Source organism: Pinus tabuliformis, chromosome 2_2 (genome assembly GCF_031772625.1).
Source record: "Pinus tabuliformis cultivar Carrire ecotype Pingquan chromosome 2_2, CPIR1, whole genome shotgun sequence".
In the NCBI taxonomy this organism is placed as follows: domain Eukaryota; kingdom Viridiplantae; phylum Streptophyta; class Pinopsida; order Pinales; family Pinaceae; genus Pinus; species Pinus tabuliformis.
The window spans coordinates 836,591,993-836,609,554 of NC_142300.1; the positions used below are offsets into that span (position 1 = coordinate 836,591,993).

The 17,562-nt window shown below is 38.6% G+C and overlaps 1 protein-coding gene across 1 annotated transcript in view; it reads right to left on the bottom strand.

Annotated features, from left to right (window-relative positions):
- LOC149195575 (2-oxoglutarate (2OG) and Fe(II)-dependent oxygenase superfamily protein) overlaps positions 1-16,152 on the bottom strand; it is a 96,328-nt gene extending 80,176 nt beyond the window's left edge. The window contains exon 1 of the mRNA XM_089405363.1: positions 15,976-16,152. Within this exon, the coding sequence (XP_089261489.1) occupies positions 15,976-16,080 (105 nt within the window). The 5' untranslated portion in view covers positions 16,081-16,152. The remainder of the gene's footprint in view (positions 1-15,975) is intronic.
- Positions 16,153-17,562: the final 1,410 nt, after the last annotated feature.

Consider the following 17,562-nt stretch of genomic DNA (forward strand, 5'->3'; position numbering starts at 1 on the left):
AGTGTAAATGAACAAACTTTTTTAGGTTCACCAAATTTCAAACCTCAAGGTTCAAATCTGGCAAACCCTGTGACATTGGTGAACACCGACAAGCACACTCTAGTCAAAGATAACATTCCTTTACAATTTAAAACTCTACGTAGAAGCTCACCTCAAGGAATTGAATTTACAGGAACACAAACATCAGTGAGGAGTTGAATTTATAGTAACAAACATCATTAAGTTGAAGCCATTCTCTAAAGTAAGTTAATGGCAGCAAGGTAAAGCCAATGACCTAGAGCCAAGTTTTCAAGCTACCTAGGGAAAGCAACTTAAGATTCATGACCTCTTAGTTCTCTTAAATTCACATGGTCATTTTAGCTTACAATTCAACAATAAGCCTGCTTCTCAACCAAGGCCAGAGAAAAGAAATCCCTCTGTTATTCAAGAGGCTATTAAGAAGAGTCATGTTACAGTGCACAACTGTAGGGAAAAAATATACTATATAAGCACAAGGGATTAGCTCAATCAGTTGTTGCCAATGTTACTTGGCCTTTGGCTAGTTTCATTGCAGCAAGTGTGTGGTTCGAATCCCCTTGGGTGAGGAGCACTAGTCTATGTCAGCAAGATATACCCTATAAGCACAAGGGGTTAGCACAATCAGTTGTTGCCAATGTTACTGTGCATTTGGCTAGTTCTGTGGCATCAGGTGCCTGGTTTGAACCCCCTTGGGTGAGGAGTACTAGTCTATGCCACTAGGCTTACTAAGGATGCTATCCATGAATGTGGAGAAGCATCCCTTGAATTTCCCAGCAAGGTTTTCCTTGGAAAAAAAAATGGTATTCTATATAAAGTCAGCTACATCATTTTTACTTTAACATAGACATACTAAATCCAAGAGGACAATTTCTTTTACAGACAAACCATAAATTAGTCAATGCAATTAAAGCAAGGGTAAAGGAAAGAAATTAGTGAGAAGCTATGTAATTGTATGTCAAAGCAGCATTAGGAACTATCTGACTCACCAATGGACATGCCAATCAATGGCTATAAAAGGAGTCATTGTGCACCTCCAGTAAGCTTCCACCATGCAACAAGGAATGGTAGGACATGTCAACCTACAGAAAAATGAGACACCCAATCTTGAATAAATGCAATGTTGAAGCACTTCTTTGGTGATTTTCTCATCAATGCCAAACATCAACTGATCTAGAGTGCATTTACTGCTAGAAATCTACAGCAGGATCATACTGCACTGACTTCCATGGATGATCTTGGGTTTTCTTTGTCAATTTTTGCCAGTTTAGAATGATAGAAGACATTTTGGATGGCTCTAGAACTGTTCATTGTTCGACACTTGCTGAACATAACAGACACCAATTTGTTTTGTTTTCAAATTGATTTGATCCCTGTAGAATGTTAGGCCCCTATACTACTAGTGTAACCCCTTATTGTTATTAGTATAACCCACTTATTATATTGATGTACCCATGTAGTGCCCATATTGTTACTATTATGCCACATAGAAGCCCACCATTGTTACTGTTGTGTCCTACAATATTATTGTTATGTAGGCTTTGATTGTATTGGGACCACTTAGACTCCTATATATAGAAAGGAGGTATTTTCATTTGTATCATCCAAGAATTGTTCATTTATGTAATGTAAAGGAGGTTGCCCCCTCGAAGAGGCTGAATTCTAAGGCGTGGATCTCTCTTTTCTATCTTTTTGTGAGCTGGTTTCATAACATTTGGTATCAGAGCTTTGGATTCTAGGGTTTCGCTGCTCCAAACAGGTCATCGTGGCATTTTCGCTATAACTTTTTTTCTGTGACGTTTCAGAAGCCTCAAAAAAAACCCATTTGAGAAGAATTGGCACTGAACCTTGGGTCCGAATTTCAGATCTTTTAGCGCGATATTTTCGGAGATATGATCTGTGGAAGTTGGTCTTTTTGCAGACTCCTGAATTACACTCAAAACAGGTGACCTGGGGAAAATCGTCATAACTTTCTTTCTGAGCATCGGATTGAAATTTTGTAAGAAGGTACAGAAAGAGGACGGACTGTAGTTGCGTTTTATATATTTTTCAGAGTCAAAGGTTGAAACAGTGACACGTGGCACTTCATACAAGTTCGCTCTACTGAACTAGTCTATAATCAGGTCACTGCGGGAGATTGTGCATAACTTTTTCTTGGAGAATCCAATTTGGATCAGACTTGTGGCATTGGAAAGAGGACACAGAGGGGTACTACAGGTCACAAGTTCAGAACTTAAAGATTCGAGTACAGAGTTACAGTCGTTTCAAGGTAGAGCTCCTAAAATCAAGAAAAAGCAAGATGATGAAGTTTGATGGCAAGGATCCGGTAAATTGGATACTTCAGATGGAGAAATATTTTGATATACATGGTGTACAACTGTTACAAAAGGTATGTATTGCATCTTCATATTTAGAACCAGATCAATTTTTATGGTACAAAGGGCTTTGTTCTCGTAAAAAACTTGTTACGTGGTCAATTTTCACGGAGGAAATGATAGCACATTATGAGGATATAAAGAGCAACACCTTCTTTAGAGCAACACCACAACAATTGGAAAGAGTAAAAGGGCTTTGTGACATAATGGAAAGCAAAATTATGGAAACCAGGATGCATACCCCTCACAACTATAAAGATGGAAGTGTTGTTTCTCCCAGCCTTCCACAACCTACAAGGGTTACACCACAACAATTGGAAGAAAAAAGAGAAAAAGGGCTTTGTTACAATTGTGATAGCAAATGCACTAAAGGTCATAGGTGTGCTGAGAAGAAATTATTTTACATAGAATATGAAGAGGAGGAAGAAAAGGATCAAGAAACATCAAAAGAAGAGGATATACGTCAGGACACCACCCCAGAGAAAGAAGAAATGAATCAGACCATATCTTGTAAAGCATTGGCAAGAATTACCACTCCTCAAACTCTCAAGATAGAAGGACATATCAAGAAGAAAAAGGTGCAAGAAGTGAAAGATCACATTGAGAAAGAAGAAATGAATCCAACCATATCTTGTAATTCAATGGATGAAATTACCACTCCTCAAACTATCAAGATAGAAGGACACATCAAGAAGAAAAATGTTCAATAAATGAAAGATCACATCGAGCATCAAGAAATGAATCCGACCATATATTGTAAAGGACTGGAAGAAATTACCACTCCTCAAAAGATAGAAGGACATATCAAGAAGGAAAAGGTTCAAATAGAGAAAGATCATATCGAGCATCAACAACAAGTTCTCCAACTTTTAAAGGATAACGCCACTTCGGTGCAAAATCAAATGAAACAACAGGTAGATCAACATCGTAGTGAGAAGGACATGTTGGCAATACTACATGCACTTAAAAAATGGCGACCTTACCGAATGGGAAGACGCTTCAAGGATGAGGATGTGGAAGCATTGTTTTGTGCTATTTATATTATCCAACCAAATTGGATAAACGAAGCAACGGATGAATGGAAGAAGAACGAAGAAGTATGGCCACTTATTCAAAAGTTGCAAAAGATCCCAATTCAAGCAATATTGCCAGAAATTGAAGAGGAAGGAAAAATCATATTGGAACCTGGAACAGTCACAGAAACAAGAACCCGACAGCTACGAAATCGATCAATTTCAGAGTATCTCATCAAGTGGAAGAACTTACCCCCTGAATATTCCACATGGGAGGACAAGAATTTTATATAGAAGCATCAAGAACTACTCAAGCGTTGAGGACAACGCTTTTTGAAGGAGAGGGGCATGTTAGGCCCCTATACTACTAGTGTAACCCCTTATTGTTATTAGTATAACCCACTTATTATATTGATGTACCCATGTAGTGCCCATATTGTTACTATTATGCCACATAGAAGCCCACCATTGTTACTGTTGTGTCCTACAATATTATTGTTATGTAGGCTTTGATTGTATTGGGACCACTTAGACTCCTATATATAGAAAGGAGGTATTTTCATTTGTATCATCCAAGAATTGTTCATTTATGTAATGTAAAGGAGGTTGCCCCCTCGAAGAGGCTGAATTCTAAGGCGTGGATCTCTCTTTTCTATCTTTTTGTGAGCTGGTTTCATAACAAAGTCAGTTGCAATTCTTGATCCCTGCCTTCACTTTGGTCCAGAAATGCTATTTTTGGCAAGGAACTGACAAGTTCATTTACATGCACGTAAGTATCGTACTCATTGAACTGTACTTGAGTTATCTCTATGGCTCAATTGTTTATGAATAATAAATGTTGTATGTTTTCATATTTCTGCTTCAGGAATCAGAATAGTATGTTCTCACTGCATCATGATGCATGCATGGAAGTGTGAACCATTAGAATAACCAGAATTTCTTTGGATGGGTAAATTTGTCAGCATGTGTAAAATATTCAAGAAGTAATATTTCACCATGCCTCATTATGTAGGATGGATCTGCTATCAACCATGTCTCCATCTTTAATAGTGTGCAATGCTAAACTTGAACAACAGAACTTGAGCCATTGCCAGATTCTCTTAGCATACAAATCAGCAGAAATTAATAGCAAAATCAGCACTCAAGCAGTAGAGATTTGTCCAGCAAATTCGTTAAGAAAATGTCATGTAGTGATAGTTGGCAAGTGAGACCAACAATGGGTAGGACAAGTTGTGCATGAACATGTCAACATGACATAAAAATTTTGCAAAATTTGACCGCCATTTGACCTCCATAGTACAAACAATCTATCGTCTAGTCTCTCTCATCTCTGTTCACTGATCCAAGAAAATCTCTTAATTGTCATCGAGCCTTTGGAGCGAACTTCACTTTCATTTTCCCGTTAGCAGAATAGTCTAGGATTTGAAAAAAATCATGTACTGGTAAAGGATGAGGTGAGTGTGCATTCTTTAAAAACTCCACTGCAAACCTCATAACATAGAACCCACAATCCAGCGCATTCGATTGTTGTGGAGACAAGATGTCATGCCAGGCTACGTATTTTACATCAAAGTGGGCCTTCCTTGCAACAGCTCTTGCTATGGCATATTTATGACTTCTTGATTCTTCAGGGACCGCAGGTACCGGAAAATTCCGCAGAGTTCCTTCGTCGTCGCTGTAAAGCCATATGCAGAAGGCATTATACTGAGGGTATTCCAGGGCCCAGGCTTGTCGCTCGAACTTCAGAAACAATGACATCTGTGTCAATGTTACGGTTCACTTCTGGATCACCCTTAATACCAACAAGACAATGTTCTTTACTGTGATTCAACCAGTGGCCTGTTCTCCCTGTTCTAATAATTCGCTGAAGCTGATTAGTCTTCACCCAGATAAGCTCTTCAATGCGACGATAACCCCATAGTTCCAGACATTCTCGTCCAAGTTCCATTGCACGTCCAGTAACCCAAAGGAAAATGAGACCATCAGTCTGTAGAGTTGGCACATTCAAATTCCTCATCTCATCATCAGCCATTGTTCCATATGGCAATTCCATGTGAATATCCCAGGGTGGGTCTGCCATAATAACACCAAACTGACCCAAAATATCCATTCTGAAATTGCGTATATCACAATTGATCCATTGTGGCTCCCCAAGCTCAATTTCTGAGCAATATTCTGCACGTAAAGGTTTTTTATGTATTCTAGAATGAAATGGGATCTCAGAAATATTGCTATCTGTTGACATGTTTTCAAAAATGCCAAGACCACATCCCATATTTGGAGAGGCTTCATTGGTCATTGTTGAAGGCTGAGCTTCCTGTTTAGATGTGGTATTTGAGGCCTTTCGGAAACCCATAATTATCTGTCCTTCTTTCAAGCTGACTGAAGATCACTATATCACTAGCTTGTAATTGCATGGACTGTATATAGGGTGTTACTCCTTCTAAAACATACATTCAACTATTGTTATTGGGCCAAAATTGAAACTGAAATACCCAATCCTTTCCATTAGCATCTTGAATTTTCAGGGGTACTCCTTCTAGCTGTGATATTGATGGAAAATATGCCTCAGCGCATGCTTTTGGAAGAACTAAGCGTCCTATCTGACCTGCATCACTTGCACTCAGTGTTTTCTCAAAAAGAGGTTTAACAATAGAGTTTGAATCGCCACATATTTTTTGAAGTTCCTGGTCAGCTAAGTCACCGGATTCGTCCTAAACCCCCTGCGAATCCTGAATCCGGCGAATCCGACACGATTCGGTCCGGATTCGTGTCCAAATAACAGGACACGTCGTGTCTGTTTCGGACACGTCATGTCCAAGGGCGTGTCGCGATTTTCAAAAGCGTGTCGCGATTTTAGGACACGTGTCCGGTTTCCAGGACTCGCTAAGCTCAGCGTGGGAATGAAAAGGGCGTGTTTGCTCATTAAAATTGTCATTTGGAAAGTGATTTGTGCTGTTGGCAAGTGATTTGTGTTGTTGGAGCAAGGAGTAAAGCATTTTGGCAGGTTCATGATCAAGTCTAGGCCCTAGTATTGATATGCTATTCATGGTAATGTTAAATTCTTAAAGTAAAAGTGACATTCTCCTTAATCTTCATTTTCATCCTTTTACTTAAATTTTTAACATTACCATGAAATGACTCAGGATGTTTGAGAGTGGTTCCGGCCTCATTGGATTTCATATGGAGAAAGTAGAATTTTAGATTTCATTCAAAATCCAGCAGACTTATCAGTTTTTCAGGATTTTAGGATTGGGGGATTGCAATGTTTCCATTGAATTTTGTCATGTATTAGGGTATGAACTCGTATTTAATCAAGAGCACCAAACCACGAGCTTCTGAATATGTCGCTCCCGCTCCCGTTTTCGCTCCCGCTCCCAAGTATCACTGTTCCTGATGATATGGGTCTAGACACCACTGTTGAGTTGGCATTGTCCAACATGGATCTCAATGATCCAGTGCTAAAGCCTGTTAGATTTGATGACTTAGAGGGGTCAACCTCCATACCAGCAGATGCAGAGGCGACTATGGATACAGCGGATTAGGAGGATGTAGAGGAGAGCAGTGGGGACCATGATGATGGGGACAGTGATGCTGATTCTGATGCTGATTGATGCCTTGAGGCTTGTATACCTGTAGTTGTTTTATATTTTCTATTTCTATTTGCCATTGGCATTGCACCAACACTACCTATGTAACACATTTTGATTTGATGACTTAATGAGAAAACTACAGTTGTCAGTGTGTTTATCTTACTATCTTGTAGTTGTAAGTTGTCTTTTAGTTATGAATTATGAATCATGATTTAAATTTTTAATAGATTTATCATTTATGTGACCAGTACCACTGACATTTATTTGAATTTTGTATGTACTATGCATGCTAATAGCTATAGATGAAGATCTATGTTTGAAATCAATAAATTCGTATCATTAATTAAAATTTGTGTAAGAAATATGATAATATCTAATTTTTAATATATATGTATATTTTATATATATATATATATATATATATATATATATATTTAATAAAATAATATATAACGTGTCCTGTTCCGAGGGGTCAGTGTGTCTGAATCCGACACCATGAATCTCGAATCCTACGTGTCCCGAATCCCCGTGTCAGGTGACTTAGTTGGTCAGTTATCCTGGATCGATATCGTGGTTGTAATTGATTTTGGCTCCTTCCTCACTATACCACTGATACCACTGTACCAGAGAAACTATGGCTGAAGCAAGAAAACTGATAGCTTGTAGACTTGAATGTAAAAATACACCCAGGTATTTAATAATAATAATTTATTAATATATAAAATTGTATAAGATAATATAAGATGATTTGAATGTTACAATGAGGCCCTGTTTTTATACCTTAGCAGGTGACCTTTCGTGAATGGACATGTCTTTTAGACATGCCTTTTCACTTAATTTAATGACTATTTAACCTAATTAATATTTATATTTATTTTATTTAATTAATTGTTATGAATTATATTCATAACAGATATTCTTACAAAGTATGATGGTACAGTATCATTCTTTGTCATCTTGATCTCACGAAGTTGACTCCTTAGACTTATAGATTGATTGATAGTGTTAATGGTGTACAATCCAATGAGGGCATCATACATCTCCTTGGAAGATTTGTGATCAGCAATATAGGGAATTAGATGGTCCCTAACAAATTCCATAATGATGCTCTTAGCCAAGATGTCATCTTCCTGAAACTTGTCTTTTTCTGCTTGGTCAACTGGTTCAGTAACTTTTCCCAATACAATACCCAAGACCTTATGCCTTGCAAGCACTAGGTCAATTCTAGCCTTCCATGCCATGTAATTTGTAGCTCCTTCAAGCTTGTTCTTTGTCTTCATGAAGGAATTCATGATGAAGATGACCAATCAAAACAAAAGATGTAGAATCCAAAAGCTCTGCAAAGTGTTCTCACTTCTCAATGTTCTTCAAGGTGATCTTAATGCTCTTTCCCTTCACCAAAGCTCTGATCCCATGTTGATTTTCTAGTTCAATCAAGACTAGTACAATTTTTCAAACTGATAACTACTTCTAATGATACAATTAGACTTCAATAATTAAGCAGTTATACATAAAAAATAAAAATAAAATAAAAAAAAAAATCAACCATTCACTTCTACAATAGAGTAATTGAGATCACAGTGAACAATGAGACAAGTGACAAGAGACACCAAAATTTAGGCTAGTGGCCAGGGGAAAACCCAAGAATCATTCCTTATGAGAGAGAATTCAGTTCATCAAAATCTACATCAGAATATTCCAAACAAGATTACAATTTCTAACCTCAATAAATGCCAAGTCAAGCCAGTCAAAGGAGAGAGAAAAACAGTGAATGCTGGTCCAAGTCAAGTTTGCAACAGAGGGGCTGAATTTTAGCCTAAGGTAGCTTAACACAAGAGGTCGAAATTTGGTCAAATTGCAGTCAACAATCCACAATCAAAATATCAGTCAAAACCTCAAAGTTGACCTGCAGTCAACAAGCCAGAACAAGAGCAAACTTTCGATCAACCTTAGTTAACAAATCACAAAAAGTCTCAGCCTCCAAAACCAGTCAAATTCTAAGTCAAACAGAAGCAATCAATCCCAAGTCAACATTGGTCAAAACAAATGTCAAATAGTTGGTCAACATAGATCAGAATTTCTCCTTTTTCTCCTTCGCATGTGTGGATGAATCTTCTTGTTTCAGGTCGATGTGATGTAATGGATGTTAATTTTTCAATTTGTTCTATGTTGCAACTATTACTTCAACAAAATCCAATAGCATCCAATTCAACAATTTCATTTCTTCAATTATCCAATAGCAATAGAGTAATAGTAGATAGAACAATTAAGCAAATGTACAATAAAAGACAGCGAAGAGACAAGAGACACAAATTTGGTCAATGACCAGGGCAAAACCCACTGAAGGGAAAACCCTTGCAAACCTTCTTCTTATTAGATTGTCTTCAAATATTCAGAAGAGAGAGTACATCAACAATATCCAATCTCAGTATGCCTAACAATTGTCCACGAGAGAGGAGTCAAATGTAGTCAAATCAAGTTTGACTGAGATCAGCTCAAGTCAACAACAGTCAACAGTGGTCAATTTGTACCTTAACCATAGATGTGACAACGGTCAAAAGGTCTCCAAAGGAGCTCGGTCCCGATGTGGTGAATGCAGCCTTCTTAGCTGATCAAATAGAGCCCAAAACAATCTGAATTGAAGTAGTCAAAACTGGTCAACGTGGAGGAGCAATCTGCGGTCAAAGTCTGTAATAAGGGCTTCAGTTAAACATCACGGATTGCCTTTGAATTTGCCACTAACAGTTGTGCCCTAATAGAACAGAGAGGAATCACCCAAAACCACAGTCAAAATATGTCAAAACTACCCAAGTCAACGCTGGTCAACATCCTGCAATTATCTTGAAATTTGGCTCTATAATTCAGCCCTGCAGTCAGCCCTGTAATTCGGTCACCTGTACCTCGCATTGGAGAAAAAGAAGACTTCTTCTTCTGAGTTGTACGAAGCAAATAGGAGAAGGAGAAAAGATGTATGAGTGTGTTGATTGGTGCCAAATGAGGTGAAAGGTCTCTTGTATTTATACCAATCCGAGTGGGCGAAAAGACATGTCGAATGGGCATCATGAGCTTACATAAATGTGTGGTCCACCTTAACAATTGTACATGTGTGAGAATAAATTAAAATTCCAACTTTTTCTTGTCCAAAATGAGTGATCTCTAGGTCGATTTTGGTCCTCTCGAAGAGAGGAATTTAATGCAACAATTGTCTCCATCAAATGAGTTATCCAAAGTGGAATTTAACCCTAGTTGCATAATTTAACACTCCCTCTCAACTAGGGAGAATTCCACTTGTCAATATTTGTTCATCGATCATCATGTCCCCCTATCATCATGTACCATCTATGCTAATCTTTGTTCATCTCATGCTAAACATTCTCAAATCTAAAGAAGAAGAAACGCTATAGGGGAGCTCCAGCTACCACCCTACCTCTATCATCATCAGGGAGACTCTGCTACCACCCGGAATCATCATCATCATCATCATCATCGGGGAGCCATAGCTACAACCTGAATCTGAAGACAATGGGCGAGACCAACCTACCCCAAGCATAGGGATCACACTCTATCCCAAAGTCCCTGACAATAGGTGAGATCAACATAAGGATCACACTCTACCCTATTGCCCCTAATCATCCATCTTAACCCTAATGAGTCAAATGGTAGAACACATGCATCCACCAACTTGGGCGAGATCCACTTACGGGTAGGGATCACACTCTATCCCATGTCCCTCAACCCATTAGGCAGATGGGAGAGGTTATCCCACAGAGTGGGCAGGACACTAACTGGGGCATACTCTGACTAAGGGAGATCCCAGGTCTCAACATCCTATTGGTCATAGGTCTCTCATCCCCAAGATCCCGATAGCTTTATTCCACACCTTAGGAGCTCAACCAAGGGGGAAGAGCATTGCTCAGCGTTCTTGATCAGCCCAAACCCTTATTGGAAAGGGTCATCTCAATCAGTCCAAGCTCCTCTCTGAAGACCAAGAACTTCCCTTTCGGCAAAGGTTAGGTGAGGATGTCAGTTATCTACCCATTTGTCGAAATGTGGTGGAGTCTCACAACTCCTCTCTGCACCATGTCACGAATGTAATGATATCTGATCTCGATATGCTTGGACTTGAAACACAGGATTCTCGAACAAACGAATCCCAATTTTGTTGTTGCAATAAATGACTTTCATATCCGGGACCTGCTCAAATAGCTCTCCATAGAGCTTTCTCAACCAAACCGCTTCACAACTCGCAAGGCTAGCTACAATATACTCGGCTTCAGCAATGCTAAGGAGCTACGGATTTCTACTTCCTACTCATCCATGATATCATGGCAGATCCCAAACAAAAACAACATCTAGAAGTACTCTTTTTGTTGACAACATTACCAACCCAATCTGCATTTGTACATCCATGTAGTCTAACATCTCCAACGACATATCTCAAACCAAGGTTAATAGTCCCATGTAGATATCTCAATCTATGCTTGGCAGCGACCTAATGTACATGGTGAGGCTCGGTCATAAACTAGCTCAAAGTGTTAACTATGAAGCATATGTCGGTGCGAGTATTCACAAGAAACACCAAAGCACCAACCAATTTTCTATACTCAAAAGGGTTTGCTAGGACCAGTCTAGCAGCTTCTCCACACAGCTTCTTGAAATTCATATCCATACGTGTAGGCAAGGACTTGCATTCAACCATGCTAAATCTCTCTAGGAGTTTCACAACATATTTTCCTTGTGAAAGGAAGATCTCCCCCGGCTTTTGCCATACTTCTAATCCTAGGAAATAGTGCATCAAACCAAAGCCTTTCATCTCAAATTCAGAAGCCAAATTCCTCTGACATTCTAAAATGAGAGGGTCTGAACCTGTCATGAATAAGTCGTCAACATATAATAAAAAATGAGAGGCATACCTTGGACCGTTTTGAAGTACAAGTTGGCTGAGATCAACATTGTTCCATGTGAATCCCAACTTCATCAAGTAACTGTTGATACGAGCATACCAAGCACAGGGGGCTTGCCATAGAGAGCTCTCTTCAATTGGCATACATGGGTCTTCCTATCATGAACTTCAAATCCTGGAGGTTGTTCAATGTACACTTCTTGCAGCAAACCATGTAAGAAGGCAGTCTTCACATCCATTTGGTGGAGAGTCCATCCCTGACTTGCAGCAAGGGCTACTATCGAACGGATGGTTGTGTATCGAGCCACAAGAGCAAATATGTCATCGTAATCTTCTCCTCTCTTTGAGTGAATCCACGAGCTACAAACCTTGACTTGTATTTTTTTATGCTTCCATCAGCCCCATGTTTGATCTTATAGAGCCATTTGGAGGTTACCACAGATCTTCCCTTCAATCTTGGCACAATATCCCATATATCATTTTTCATAATAGACTCATATTCTTCGATCATTGCATCCTTCCAGACTTGTTCCTTCACAACTTCTTAAAATGTACTAGGTTTGGCTTGAATCATCTTGCTCATAACTGCAACATAGGCTTGGTACCTGCATGGCTTCTTGCTTTCCTTGAAAGTTCCTCAAGCAACAACATGTTTCTTAGCATATTGTAATGTGTCCTTGAGCCAAAGCGGTATTTTCCTTGTAGGGGGATCACATGAAGGAGGATCCAAAGGGTCCATAGGCTCCATGGGATCATCAACAATCTTCTTTTCGGATTCAGGCATAGAAGGACCTTGTAAAATATCCATCTCATCACTATTGTCTTCAGAAGGAGTAGGTAGAGGGAGGTCCCTTGCTTTTCTAAGGGCAGCATCTTCATCGAATGTTACATCCCTACTAACTTCAACCTTCCTTTGACCAAAAATATAAATTCTAAATGCTTTAGCATCTTCACCATATCCAACAAATGTACCTTTTCCTTCCTATGGCTTCTAGCTTGTTTCTTTTGTCCTTCGGCAATGGAAGTACACGGGGTAGCCAAAAATTCGTAGATGGCCAATATCGTGCTTGACACTTGTGAATACTTCCTCGGGAGTTTTGTTGTCCAAAGCTTGATGAGGCAACCTGTTTTGAACATAGACCGCGGTGTTTATTGCTTCAGCCCAAAGGAACTTTGGCAGCTTTTGATCATGGAGCATGGCTCGAACAACTTCCACAATGGACCTGTTCTTTCTCTCAATCACTCCATTTTGTTCAAGGGTGTAAGGCAAAATGGTCTCCTTCTTGATTCCTTCCTTCTTGCAAAAGTTTATGAATTCATTTGAGATGTATTCCTCACCATTGTTGGACCTGAAGATCTTTTTTTCTTCCATGTATGATTTTCCACCAATGCCTTGAATTCCTTGAATATTTTGAATCCCTCATCCTTGTGCTTCAAATAGTAGATCCATGTCTCCCTTGAGAAATCGTCGATGAAGGTGATGTAATAAAGATGACCCCCAAGTGAATGTACAAGCATTGGACCACATATATCAAAATGAATGAGATGAAGAATTTCTTCCTTCTTGTTTTCACTAGAGGGGAATGGTCCCCTTGCCTTCTTTCCACTTGCACACCTAGGGCATACTCCATCATGTTTAGCTTGAACATCGGTATCTCGAAAACCAACTTCTTCAATTTTGGAAGTGCAACATAGTGTAGATGGCCGAGCCTTCGGTGCCAGAACTTGCTTTGAAGATTTGTATTATGGGCCATAGCTAGAAGAGGTCTTCGTATGACTCTATAGAGTCCTTCAAACCTTGTTCCCAATGTGAAGGCATTCCTCATGTAGGATTCAACAGGCCAAATAAGTACTTTCCCTTTAATAAATGCAACCCTCGTTCCTTTATCCTCCAAGGCAAATATCAAAACCAAATTCTTCTTCAATCCCGACACATATAATACATCATGAAGCAAAACAGATTCCCAGAGTTCAAATGAAATTTGACAAAACCAAAGCCCTTTAAGAGATGAGTGGTATTGTCACCAAGAATAATGTTCAAATTTGTCTCCCTCTCTACCAAGTTAGAGAGAACCTCCCTGTATCCAAAAAAGTGATGAGAAGCCCCGCTATCAACCAGCCAACTATCCCAAGAGTCTGAAGGAGATGAACTAGCTAATGCAGAAATAAGAATATATTCAGATTGATTAGTAACATTGCCTTCATACCTGGACTTCATTGGCCTTTTTGGAGGACAATAGTTAGCATCACGATCATCGAGGGAGCCTCTTCTTCTTTCGTTCCTTCTTCTATCAATTCTTCTTTCATATGACCTGTTGTTGTTGAAGCCACGATTATTGTTATAGGACCTTGAAGAGTTACTTCTTGGAACATCTCTCTTTTCGGGACAATCTCAAGCATAGTGACCCTTTCGATGCCAAATGAGGTCATTCGAACTTCTATTTATCCATGTGCTACGAGGAGGGTTGGGGTCAAACCCATTCAAAGAGTGGGATAAACTTGTGTACTTGAAGCCAACCTGCTTCAACCTGGTCAACATAGAAAATCATAATTTCTCCTTCGTTTTGCCAATGAAAATACCAGCCGAAGTTACCAAATTTTCAACAGTTGTTGCCATTACTAGATCTGATTAATTTTTTACGTTGTTCTAAGTCCCCCTAGAACCCACAAGAATAAAAACTGTTTTTGGTTTATAGATCTGCTATGATCTCCTCAAGGTTTTGTGTTGGTCCTTTAAAAAACACCCACAAATATTCTGCTAAACCCTTGGTAGGGCCTCTCTCTCTCTCCCTCTGAAGAATGACCTTTACCAATCTCTGCTCGCAAATCTGTGACTTTACGTACTATGTGACCTGCTACCATCACCACATAAAACCTCTGCAGCAAAAACCCTTCTGCTGTATGATCATCTCCTGTAGCTAACTGCCGACCCTATACGACCTGTGCGGTTCCTACGTATGAGCCATCCGCTGCACTATGCACCTACTGTATGACAATATAGATGTGAGAGAACTTTCTTTTCAGCACTGCAAACTGTAGACTGGAACCCGCAATTTTTCCGAAGCACATGATGATATTCCAGGACAATTTGTGGTCGTCTTCATCCCCCAATCTGCATCTCCTGAAAGCAAGCAGCCCACAGTATATCTGCAGTGCGAACAAGAAAAATTCTGATTAATCAACCACTTTCATTATGTGTGATGTTCAGGCTTAGTGTAATCCACAATCCTCCAGTACTATGTTCCTGGAAGACCACGTCCCCCGGCCCAATGCTTACAGAAGAACTGATGCCTGACGACGCTGCTGCTTAACCTCAGCAAAGCGATTCAAGGAACTGTTCTGCTTTATCTCAACTATAATCAATGGAACTCCGATCTTGCTTATGTAAAACCATTGAATCTAAATTTTGTAATTTTGGATTTTGGAATCTGCATGTGAGAATATTCTCTATCCTCTGTTTCTAGAACATCATATTATGTTGCTGTTCCTTAAATCCTTGGGAATAACGAGCCACCCGTGTAGGGCTGCTGGATACTTGGTCTGCTTTTTGGGTTTCTTAGTTGTTTGGCAGAAAATCTTATGCTCTGGTTCTGTAAAATTCTAACAGTAAGGTTTGTGCTCATAGAGTCCCTGAAACAGGATTTGCATTTGAATTTTTTTTAAATCGAGATGAAAAAAAACTAAGAAACATACGTCCACACGGATACTGTTCCATTCGTTTGAAGATGCAAAGAAAGCGATCAACTACTCGTAAATAAGCTACAAGAAGATTAAAAATGCATGATCGTATTTGCAACGAAATTAATTCAATTACCTAAAATGTAGCGAAACCATAAATAATTCAAGTAGTAGTTCAGATAATAATTTGACCTGCGTGAATTGAACTGAATAGCCTTACACAGGATTGAATTTAATAAGAAAATGTTTTGGGTTTTTTTTGAAACCCCAAATCTGGTCATTTCAAATGCTTCAAATATAATATTTTATGACGAGAGGAACTATATCATTTAAAAAACACCGTGCAGTTGATATTTTGATCTTAATCAGTAGAATTTAAACATTGGGAGAATACAGACCGTAAAGAGATGGATTCCCTTGAGCTTGTTGGCTGTAAGATTGGGTTTGGGTTTAATTTCAGGCCAATTAAAGGCTTTGTCCGACTGCGTAGCTCTGTCCGCCATTCTCGCTTAGCCCTTGCCAATCAGAACCTGCTCCCAAATGCTTTAGAACGTCGAAATCGTGTTTTAGTATAAAGATAGGTATATATACATATGGGTAGTATAAAGATAGTTATATATACACATGGGTAGCGACGTGGGAGTGAAATAAGTTTTATATATATACGAGAGAAATATATATTAGAAATATATATTAGGTAAATGTTTTTTGGATTAATCACACTATTAAGATTTGGTCTATTTTTCAAACTAATTAATGTGGTTTATTTTTAAGGTAAGGTGAGAAAATCATACAATTTTACAGAATAAATAGCAGGGATGCATCATAGCCCAGGGTCAGTCTTTGAAAACCTAGCCATTGGAGATTAGGTAAATAGAAATTCTAAAATGTTACCTAATTTCCAACGGCTAGGTTTTCAAACACTAACCCTGGGCTATGATGCATCCCTGCTATTTATTCTGTAAAATTGTATGATTTTCTCACCTTGCCCGGAGGATAAACCACATTAGTTGGTTCAAAACGTCGATCAAATCTTAATGATGTGAGTAATCTGAAAGATATTTATCTACAATATGGATCACAAAAGTCTGAGATCTAACATATATATAACAATTGAAATCTAATTGCATTCGATATTTAGCCGTTAGAAAATCATTGATGGGATGGGAGGATGACGATGATGAGAGTTGTTGTTAAAGGTGTCTTTTTTTAAGATTAAGTGTAATAAATTTGTTGATTTTGTATTGTTTTGTATTATGCGTAAAAAAAGAACTTGGGTAAAATGTGTTGATAGTATATTTTTATGATCTAAATTCATTTGTTACAAAGATGATAGTATGGATTAGCTTTTCATAGGTTACAATAAGACAAGGCAAGGTTCAAATTTTCTCATTATTGAATTTTTATATTTTTTCTCAATAATCATGAGGATAAGGAATCAATTTTAAAGGATTACTTGTGGAGCTATGGGTCTTTAAGGTTGCTTTTTTAGCATTTGGTATGACTTATTTCATTTGATGAGGACAAAGAAGGAACAACTTTTCATATGGGTTAGGTTTCTCAATATACTACCTTATTTCTATAATTGAAATATATTGAAACTAGCGTGGAATAAGATAGGTTGTTTTAGTGTGCATTGTTGAAAACCTTAGATTGACAAGGAACTCCCCAAATCTTAATCATAGCATACATTTCAAAGGTGAAACTAGAGGAAATCATCTTGAAATGAGTGGGGGAAAGTCAAAGTCAATGTCTAGATTATGAAAACCTTTCTCTTAGTTGTTGGTTTGTCATGATCATTGTCATTTGCTTCTTAATCACCATCTAAAGATAATGGCTATGAAGAGAAGATCAAAAAAGCCTTGGTATGTGGGCAATCAAGTTTGATCACGTGTGGGAAAATCATTAGCAAGAAGAGGTGAATGTGTGGAGAGTGAAGTTTTTCCACGCTTATAAATCAAGGCCCTACAAGATCAAAGGTTCTT